Source organism: Callionymus lyra, chromosome 11 (assembly GCF_982586985.1).
Source record: "Callionymus lyra chromosome 11, fCalLyr1.hap1.1, whole genome shotgun sequence".
Classification (NCBI taxonomy): Eukaryota; Metazoa; Chordata; class Actinopteri; order Syngnathiformes; family Callionymidae; genus Callionymus; species Callionymus lyra.
Window position 1 is genome coordinate 5,980,040 of NC_141828.1, and position 10,888 is coordinate 5,990,927.

The following is a 10,888-nucleotide window of genomic DNA, read 5'->3' on the forward strand; positions in this document are numbered from 1 at the left end:
TCGTGATACACTTGTTCAGAGCAAATGGCGCGTTATCGTCTTCAGTTGTCGTAACATAAACAAACCGCTTTTCAAAAGTGTCTGTTGCTTTACGAGAACTTTCCAGCGCCATGATTATGAAAATATGAACATTGTAGTGACGTGACCGTCCACGCGGGGGCAGCAGCGAGTCCTCCATCTCGATGCCGAGCAGTAGAAGAAAACAAAACATCCGTTTGTTTGTGGATGTAGAATGAGATGTGGCGCTCACCCGAGTGTTCAACCTAGACCAGCTACACCTGCTGGATCCGCTCTCTGCCCCCCCTTTTGGATTTAGCGGCCGCAGTACCCGGTAGGTCAGGATGTACCGCGGCCGGGCCCCGATCCGAGGAGGCTACCGGCCGCCATTTGTAGGCCGGGGACCCCGACCAGACAGGCCGTATAACCCACAGCCCTACAGGGACGAGAGAAACCCGCCCAAGACGCCGTACCAACCCGAGTATCACGACCACGGACATTCTGCGTACCGACGCTCGCCGCCACGGAAGAGGTATCCCTCTCCCGGGTCCAACTGGTCCGTGGATCCATCCCAGGAGGTGAGAGGGTCTTCATGGTCCACACTTCAGGGTCCAGCTCCGAGAAAGTACTGAGAACCTACAGACACAGACCATTTGCATCTTCTCGTTTTATTCAATGACTTTATTGAGGTGTGTCGTTTGTGACCGATTCGTTCATTCTGAACGAGTGTTTACCATGACTGGCACTGAACGAGTCGTCTCCGTGAAATACTCGTTTGTTTTTGCGCTTGCGCGGATACCGAGTTCCAGGCGTATTTTCCGGTTTCAAATGTAGTTTTATTTTGAAAAGGTCATTGTGACTCTACCGGGGCTCGGTCACTGCAGCGATGATCGATACATCACATCAGTCCGATCGATCTTTTCATCAAGTGTTCCTGAAGCCTTGACGCGTGTGTCACTGTCAGGTGGACGTTTCCTGGGCTTTTACGAGTCAATGAACCGCTTCATCTGAGGAGACCTTCTGGTTCTTCTTCACCAATCGATAGTTGTTGCTCATGACCGAAGAACGAGACCAACTTGAAGTCTTCAGATGAAGTAAAAATAGAAACATTTATAAACGTGTTTATATCTTCTGGTCCTTCAACATAAATTATTTCTTTCAAACCTCAACACTTGCAGTTGTAAGACTTGGTTTATCCGTTTTGGTTTGCTCGTGTATTTAATGGAGACCATTAGTTTATTATGATGCTAAATTCCTTATCATTAATTCTTCTGTTGCAGAGATCTCCAGCATCACTCCCTGTGAACCACAACTTCGCTGTCACTCTGGGCAACGAGCAGACGGGGACAGCGTCTCCTCTTCAACATGACCGGTACTTAAGAAGTTTCTCTCATTTTGTCTTGATTATGAAAAGGTTTGTTTTGAACATGTCAACCAAAAGTCTGATATGACGTATCGATGATGTATTGGTAGGAATTTGAATTTCAGTTCCTCACGTCACAGAAGTCGGTGTTATGTTTAGTTCTGTTCCCCCTAATAAGACTCGACTGGTTCTGGAAAGAATATCAAACGAACTCTACGCCATTAAACTTGCGTCTGCAGAACATGGAACGTATCACGGTTGAATCTTCTGTTGTGACTTCACTCGCAGTAGGCGTGATCTCAGAATCCTAACTATCAGCTGCTGACGAAAGCATAGCTTGCATCATAACGTTTGTGTTAAGAAAGCAATAATATTTAAAATGTACAATTTAAATGTTTAAATGCTTCCTTCAAGTGTATTCTTCAGCCCAGAGCTACTAAATGTTTGATAAATACCAAATAAACAAGCCGTAAATTAATTGCTAAGCATTATATTAAACACAACATATTTTGATAATGGTTTGTCAGTTCTCTTGTTTGTTTGTTTTTAAGTCTGTAATAAGATTGTTTTAAATTGCATCAATTTGCCTGAAGAAAATGCAAAACCCCAAAAATCTTAAATTCAAATGAATCAACTTATTTATGTTTTAATTTTCACAGCAGTTTTTCTCATAGTGAAGTCAGGATTAATGATTTGTTGATCCTTATGTGATGCTAATGGTGCTCAAATATATTTCCTTGTCCAAGTTTCACTTGACTTTCTCTGCGAGGGACTTTCTCTCATACATTGCCAGGGATGAGGATTCCTTCCATATTTAATGTTTTGTTATCTAGTATAAAAAAGCTATTATGTCTTTAAAAAATGAGAAATAAAAAAATCGCTCTGCAATGAGCAGGATATATTGGTCGAGGCTTCGCCTGGTGACTCCACTCGATCTCAAAGTCCCGATTTGTTTGGCAGGACTTACGGAGGTCACGGCGGAGGACGAAGCTGGAGCAGAGATGAAAGTCCGAGCCGGAGTCGAGAAAAGAGCCGCGGCCGCAGCAGAAGCCGTCCTCGCGAGGATCTGAGATCCAAGAGTCGTGGGAGAAGCAAAAGTCGTCCTCGGAGCCAGAGCCGCAGTCCCGGCCGAGCCAGGGCCAAGAGTCGTGGGAGAAGCAAGAGTCGTCATCGCTCCCGATCCAGATCCAGCTCCAGAGGGCGGAGCAGAGCCAGGAGTGGAACCTCGAGTAAGAGACGACGCAGTAGTAGCAGCAGCAGTAGCAGCAGCAGCAGTTCCAGGAGCGGCAGCAGCGACGACTCGGTCCACAAACCCAAGACCGGCAAACTGCAACAGAGCGCTTGGGGTAAAAAAGGAACTGAAGAAGTTCAGAGCCAGCCGACCAAATCCATTCTGAAGAGACGCAACAACTCCGACAACTCGCTCGCGGTGGGTCATGGGAAGCAGATCCCTTGTGTCTTGCAATCTGTTAACTAGTCAGCTATAAAAGTGTTAACTAGTCAGCTATAAAAGTGTTAACTAGTCTGCTATAAAAGTGTTAACTAGTCTGCTATACAAGTGTTAACTAGTCTGCTATACAAGTGTCAACTAGTCTGCTATACAAGTGTTAACTAGTCTGCTGTACAAGTGTTAACTTGTCTGCTATACAAGTGTCAACTAGTCAGCTATAAAAGTGTTAACTAGTCTGCTATACAAGTGTTAACTAGTCTGCTATAAAAGTGTTAACTAGTCAGCAATACAAGTGTTAACTAGTCAGCTGTACATGTGTTAACAAGTCAGCTGTACAAGTGTTAACTAGATTGCTATACCAGTGTTAACTAGTCGGCTATACCAGTGTTAACTAGTCGGCTTTACCAGTGTTAACTAGTCGGCTATAAAAGTGTTAACTAGTCGGCTATAAAATTGTTAACTAGTCGGCTATAAAAGTGTTAACTAGTCCGCTGTACAAGTGTTAACTAGTCAGCTGTACATGTGTTAACTAGTCGGCTATACCAGTGTTAACTAGTCGGCTATAAAAGTGTTAACTAGTCGGCTATAAAATTGTTAACTAGTCGGCTATAAAAGTGTTAACTAGTCCGCTGTACAAGTGTTAACTAGTCAGCTGTACATGTGTTAACTAGTCGGCTATACCAGTGTTAACTAGTCGGCTATACCAGTGTTAACTAGTCGGCTATAAAAGTGTTAACTAGTCGGCTATAAAAGTGTTAACTAGTCCGCTGTACAAGTGTTAACTAGTCAGCTGTACATGTGTTAACTAGTCGGCTATACCAGTGTTAACTAGTCGGCTATACCAGTGTTAACTAGTCGGCTATAAAAGTGTTAACTAGTCGGCTATAAAAGTGTTAACTAGTCCGCTGTACAAGTGTTAACTAGTCAGCTGTACATGTGTTAACTAGTCGGCTATACCAGTGTTAACTAGTCTGCTATAAAAGTATTAACTAATCGGCTATACACGTGTTAACTAGTCAGCTATACACGTGTTAACTAGTCAGCTCCATGCCGCCCTCACTGTTGTTTATATAAAACTTCATCTCATATTCCTCTGGTGTTACAGGCCACAGACTCGCTCAGTCAGCCTCAAACATCGAACATGAACCAGTTTGCCGAGCAGTTGCTTCAAGCCGTCAAAGGGATGGAACCTCGCGCTGTGGCGGCCATGTTGTCGCAGCTGCGGTCCGACCCTGAGATGGCTCATCGTGCAGACCTGGATGCGGAGATCAAAGAAATCCTGAACCTGTTGGGTCCGGCGGCCAGCACCACCGGTCAGCGAGAGAAGGCGAACGACATCGAGGATGAGGAGAAGTTCCTCTATGGGGACTGTGAAGATCCACTTCCTGCTGCTGCTCCCTCGGCACCGCTGCACCAGCAGGGCTTGGACCTGTACAAGGACGTGACGGAGGATGATATATACGGCGAGTGCTCGTCTCAGAGACTTCATGCCTCCAACTCCGGCCAAACTCTTCCTCACGCTGCTCGCCACCTTCATGCACCTGCCATCAGCACCACAGTGGACATGAGCTACACGGATGTGAAACTACAGACCCAGAACCCAGCAGTACCACCCGTTGATCCAGAAAGTGAGACGGACAGAGAAGCAGCGGAAGAGTATTCAAAGATCCAAGACCTGCTGAAAACCATCGGGCTAGACTTGGGTCTCAGTGACATCACCAAGATGGCAGCAAGGACCAAGGAGCGTTTGCACGGAAACAAGCCTCCGAAGACGCCGACCCGGCGTAGGCGCTACTCTTCAGGGAGCTCGGACAGCAGCCCGCCGCACGGCAGGCAGAGCCACAGCAACAGTCGCAGTCCGAGTGGCGACCGGGCCAAAAGTTGGAGCAGTGAACGTGGCCAGAAGAAGGGCAGCGACCCACCGAAACCCCCAGAATATCCAAGGAATGATTGGAATCAAAAGCCTGTTACAGCACAGGTCCCTGAAGCCAACAGTGGACTTCCTATCAGCACCGGGCCCGTCCCCAACTACCCCCCGCCTCCGGTGCACGGCATGATGCCTCCACCTTTCCCACCGTACGGCCCGTATGGTAACTTTCTCCCCTACGTACCCCAGCAGTGGCCACCCATGCACCAGATCCCCACCATGATTCCGCGCCCCACCCTTCCGCCCCCGGCCCCTAGAATCACCCCCCCGCCCAAGACGACTCCACCGCCGAAAGAAGACCTCTCAGAAAAGCAGAACATGGAGAGTCAGAAAAAGAAGGTCGGTCGCCTCCGTGGCCGAATAGTGGAACTAAATCAGGTGGTTTACTGTCTTGAATGTGTCGCTCTCTTAGGTCCTGGAGGAGCGCGAGAAGCTGAAGGTCGATCATGAAGAACGAATGAAGAAGAAGGAACAGCTGATGAAAGAGCTGGAGATGCTGCGGAAACAACAGGGTCAGTTGACACTTGAGGTCACTGGACGATCACCTGAGACGCAGACGTCTTTATGTTGCTCTTGGTTTTTCAGGTGAGCTTCTCAGAAAGAAGCGGCGGGAGAAGGACGGCCACAAAGACCCCCACTTGCAGCAGATCAACAACCTGCAGGAGAGGCTGATCTCTCAGATCCAAAGCCTGCGTAAGGAGCACGAGTCCGCCGAGAAGAAGCGAAGTGAGATCGACAAAGTGGCTCTGATTCTGGGACTCAGCCCGTCGGACCGGCCTCAGGGCGCAAGTCTTCCCCACAAGCAGGAAGAGGAGAAGCAAGAAAAAAGTCCAGAAGTTCGTTGCAAAACTCCACCGACGGTATGTTTGCTTTCAAAATCGGCATTAACTCTCACATAAACTTGAATCAAGTGATAGAAGCTAAAATTGTAAAATCTTTGAAAACGCTTCAGATCCACACAATGAGCCTCTAGTAACACAAGATCAATTCCCAATTAGGAGCGAAAACAATTATTTTATTACAGAAGTTATTAGTTGGTTATAAAGCATAAAGGCACGTAAAAGTGTCTCCTTGGCTCACTTTACTACTTTTAATACTCCTTTGATCTTGTCTAGAGTTGATTTTCTGCTTCTGCTGTCTAATATCATTTCACATTTGTGTCTTTCAGACCTTGAACCCGTCGGCTCAGCAAGCTACATCGAACTCTGACAGGAAGTCTTCTACGGACAAAGGTTCAACTCCACCTCCGGAGCCGTTCGAGTACTATGATGCTGGGAATCATTGGTGCAGAAGCTGTAACGTCACGTCAGGATCCATGTTTGACTTCTTCACACATCTGCACAGCAAGCAGCACCGCAAGGTTTGTCCTGCTCTTGTTTGGCTTGTTGTGTAGTTGACTTAACTCGCTAAAGATTAAATATGTAAAACTACGTTTTCCCCATATCGTCTGTAACACTAAGGGCCAAAAACACTATTTTTACATATGACACGTTTGCACATGTGTATCAAGGCTTGAGGGTCAGATGTTGCAGAGCAAGTCATTTTTCTGGGGCTTTTTTCAAGAGATTCATGTTAATGTTGATATGGTTTAAGCTAAGATAAGATCATTCATTTGATTGATTTCAAAACTTGTATGGAGACGACTATTGACAATAAAACTGAGGTTGAAGGCGGAAAACGTGATACTTTTTGTTGAATACTGTTCGGTAAAAATGAAATTAGTTTGAATCGGACAACGTATACAAATATATGTTAGCACTCTTTGTCGTGGGCCAGTTTCTCAGCCTTGACATGAGGTCTTAAAAGACTTCTTTCCAGCTGGTCTCATGGAGAACACTGAAGGCTCGGGTGATGTATGACATCTTAACGCATTCAAACTCTTGACTGCCCTACAACCATTTCTCTTTAGAATGTTTCATAACGTCATTGGCAAGTTTTCGTTGTACTGTTTAGAGCAGGGGTTCCGAGCCGGTCCTCAAGGGCCGCAGTGGGTGCAGTTTTTTGTTCCAACCCATAAAGCATGTGCAGTTTAACCAATGAGGTTTCAGCGTAAACAAGCAACACCAGACGGACAAATGATTTCACTCCTTAGACTCCGGACTGGTGAAAAGGTGTCCTCGTGATCGGTTGGAACGAACACCTGCACACCTAGTTTAGAGGGATCAGATTTTCATGAAAAGTCTTGAGTGTTTGTTTCCCAACATTTATTTGTCAGTGCAGCTAACTTTGCGTCCTCACAGACTCTGGATCCTTACAACCGGCCCTGGGCGTCCATTCCCAACAAGGTTGCCAAGGATGTGCGGCAAGAGAGGTTGACAAAGCCAGCCAAAGGTAACTCACTCACAGCCTCTGTGCCGATCAATCCCAGCGTTGGTGGTTTGGTCCTTGGTCCAACAGGGTTGAAGGTATTGCTTTTTTCCCCTCCAGGGTCAGAGTTCATGCTGCCCGTCAGAGGGTTCTACTGCCTGCTGTGTAAGCAGTTCTACGGCGACGCCATTTGTGCAGAAGAGCACGTGACTCGACACGCACACAACGAACAGTACAAGGTATCTGAGCTGTGGTCGCGTGTCTTTGTTCTTCTCAGACAGTGGAGCCTCATGAATGTCTTCATCGATTGTAATGTTACTTTATTTTGACTTATTATTCGTCTCCCTCAGAAAATGACGTACGAGGATCATCTTTACGAACAGAAGAGGAACCTCGACCGACAAGCGGGCCTCAGTTCCGATCACAAGAAACGAAAACATGAGGATGACAAAGAGGAAGAACTCAAAGAGAGGAAGGAGAAAAAGGAGAAAAAAGACAAGGAGAGGAGGGAGGAGGACTTGGAGGAGGAGGACTGGAGGGACAAACAGAACAAAGTGAAGTCCATGAAGGTGGAGGCTGGAGCGAAGGGAGCCTGGAGCGCTGTGGACGAGAAGGCCAAGTACAAACCAGACGAGGACGGACGTAAGCACAGCAGGGAGTCGGAGCCCAGGGCCCGGCACTACAGGGCGGACGACAAGAAGTCCCACCATGAGGCCCGGCACACCAGAGAGAATGAAAAGCCGTCCAAAGGCCAAGATTTCAAACCCAAATATGAACCGGTCCTGGACAATGGCAAGCAGAAGTCAGAAGGGCACAGTCGGGATGTTGAGAAAAAAACAGAAGCGGTCTTTAAACCCTATGAGCCGCCAAAGATCTTCTGTGGCCCGAGTCCGGCTATGAAGGCCAAACTTCGCAAGCAGAACATGGAGGCCACCAAGCCGGTGGAGAGTCATGCGTCTCCAAAGGCTACTTTTGGAAAGTTCCAGTGGAAGAAAAAGGAGACTCAGCTGAGCAAGGAAGCTCAGAAAATGGCAGCCAAGTACATCAAGGAGGAGCAACAGTCGGTCAAGGGAAAACCACCAGAGGACGCTTATAGCAAGTCCGTGGCAATGGCAAGAGAAATTGCTCAAAAGCTGGCCGACCAAACTTACTGCCCACCAGCAGCTAACCGAGGGAGAGGGAGGCCCAATTTCCAAGCCTACAGTGCAGCGCCCCAAGTCATGCCTCAGAAACCTCCAGACTGTACCTCCTACCCGACGATTACCCAACAGACTCAGGCTGTGAGCCCCACGTTAGGACCATCACCGTCAGTCCCAAAACCAGGTCCGACCATCTCTTCCTCTCCGAGTAAGGTGCCCCCTCCCCCGGTCCACTTACCTCCATCGCTAAGAAGTGTCCCCCCACCGTCCATGTTGCATGTCGCCCCTCCCTCCATGGGCTTTCCAGCCTCCTCCATCAGTGTCCCACCTCCGAATGTTTTCACCCCTCCTCAAATGATCGTCCCACCTCCTATTTTTAAAGCCCCGCTGCCGGTTACCAGAAGCCCTTCTCTGTCGAAGCCTGAACCACAAAAACTGACCCTGGACTCTTCAGCTGAACCCCTTTCCTCAGAGGAGGGTCCGGACGTTGCAGCTCCAGGAGTTCCAGAGAGTGAGCAGGCGCAGACGGTGTTGGTCAAGCCTCCCCCTTTCATGAACATAGGAGCGGGGGCCCCAAAACCAGACATGCCCAAGCGCAACTTGGCAACAGCGAAGGCTCAGGATCTGTTCGACATTTTCTATAGCAGCCTCGGCCAATCGGGACCCTCCCTCATCAAGCAGCCCACCAGTATGGACAGTAGCACTAAGAGTACTGCGAAGCCGCAAAGAACCCCCCAAGTTACAGAGCTAACTCGGCTTCCGACTCGGATTGCAGAAAAGTGTGACCCACTCCGGGTTCCAGACGTTCAGGCAGTCACTCGGACTGCTGCTCCGATTTTGGCAGATGTTGAACCTCAGACCCAGCCTCGCCCAGAACACGACCAAAGTGATGCTGCTCCATCAAGTCCCTCAGAGATGAAGTCTGGATCACCTCTACCTTCAAATGAAGAGGTTTCTTTACAGATCGCATCTTTGTCGTCCCCAAACATCTCTGCGGGTATTGAACCCAAGACCCAGTTTTCCCCGGAGCCCCACCGAAGTGAGGCCCCATCAAGTTCCTCCAAGTTGAACTCTGAATCTCCACTACCTCCTGATCAAGAGGTACTTCCACAGGTGGCTTCTGTCTCGTCTCCCAACATCTCTTCTGATGTTGAGCCTCAGACTCATCCAAAGCCCCACCAAAGTGAGGCCCCATCAGTTTCCTCAGAGTTGAGGTCGGAATGTCCAACTTCTTTGAGTCGTGACGTTCTTCCACCAGCTCTCACAGAAGCACAGGTTGCTTCTGTCTCGTCTCCTAACATCTCTGCTGATGTTGAACTTCAGAGCCAGACCTCCCCAGAACCTCATCAACGTGAGGCTGCACTATCAGGAACCTCTAATGAATCTCAAACACCTTCAGGTCCAGAGGTTCTTACACAAACCGAGACAGATTTTCAAATTGCTTCTGTCTGGTCAATGCAAATCCCTGCAGATGTAGAACCACAGACTTTACCTGAGCCCACCCGATGTGAGGGGTCCCCACCAGAGATGAAGTCTGCATCTCAAACGCTTTCCAGTCAAGAGCTGCTCTTGCCGGCTCAGACCGAGGTCCAGATTGCTTCTGTCTGGTCCATGCAAACCTCTGCAGATGTTGAACCTCAGAATCAGGCAGAGTCCAACCAGTGTGACGGTCCCTCGTCAGGTTCCTCAGAATCTCAAACACCTTTGAACCCTGAGGTCCATCTCGAGGCCCCGCACTCTCCGTCTTCAAGCACACCTGAGACGTCGCCTAACTCAAAGAAGGGGACAAAACAGAAAAGAACACCAGCAAAACGGAAACCACGCTCATCAGGACCCGTTCAACAGACAAGATCTCAAACCAGGTACCAAACAAGGCGGCAACAGGTGCATGTGGAATCGGAACCAGAACCCGACCTGGCCTGCGTGCACTCTGACTCTGCCGCCCCAGACATGGAGGTGTTGGCTGAGCCCACGTTGCTTTCATTTGACTCTACCCTGGAAAACTCTCAGTGCGGTTTGTTCGACACAGAATCTCTGGACCCAGACCTACTTCCGGTCTCGTTGGATTCTGAGTTGATGACTCGGGAAACCTCGCTGGACTTCATCACGGCCGAGTTCCCGGGGCTCCCGCAGGACTCTGAGATGTTCAACTTTGATTAGCGGCGTCTTTCTGTGGTCACGTCCAGTTGGTCGTGACGAGACTGAACTGTTGTCCAGAAGACATCCTTGTATCTCAGAATAAAAATGTGATCACGTCAATTTTCACGTTATCTAAAAAAAAAGACAAAAAAAGAGAATGTTGAGAATGTTTTTTTTACTCTATATTTTTGTTTACTTTAGTCGTCTCTGGTCCACGATGTTATTTTTTTCCCATTGTGTTCCCTTGGTTGTTGGTCCAGACATGGATCCTCATAACTTTCTTGTAAAATGTTCATTTCATGCTTTTATTAAAAAAAGAAAACTTGGATTATTTCTACACTTTCCAGTTCGTTTGATGCGACTGAAGCTCTCTTGACGTTCACTTGATACGGTCGTTTGCAATAAAGTCCTTCAATGACGAGTCGAAATACAAATGTACGTCCAAGTGACTCGTACAATTTAGGGGAAACAAAAGTGTTGATTTAAGTGTGTCTTAAATAGATGTGACTCTATTGTATCATCAGTGTTCGTTCGTACAAAACTCACTTTTCTTCGAGATATTGACA

General features: G+C 47.9%; 1 protein-coding gene across 1 annotated transcript; it reads left to right on the forward strand.

The window, feature by feature from the left end:
• Nucleotides 1-219: 219 nt before the first annotated feature.
• znf318 (zinc finger protein 318) lies at nucleotides 220-10,650 on the forward strand. Its single transcript, XM_087801998.1, has 10 exons — nucleotides 220-575; nucleotides 1,278-1,369; nucleotides 2,321-2,789; nucleotides 3,916-5,076; nucleotides 5,150-5,249; nucleotides 5,323-5,597; nucleotides 5,906-6,097; nucleotides 6,978-7,068; nucleotides 7,165-7,283; nucleotides 7,395-10,650. The coding sequence occupies exons 1-10, from the start codon at nucleotides 342-344 to the stop codon at nucleotides 10,341-10,343; spliced, it is 5,682 nt and encodes a 1,893-aa protein (XP_087658124.1). The 5' UTR covers nucleotides 220-341; the 3' UTR covers nucleotides 10,344-10,650.
• Nucleotides 10,651-10,888: the final 238 nt, after the last annotated feature.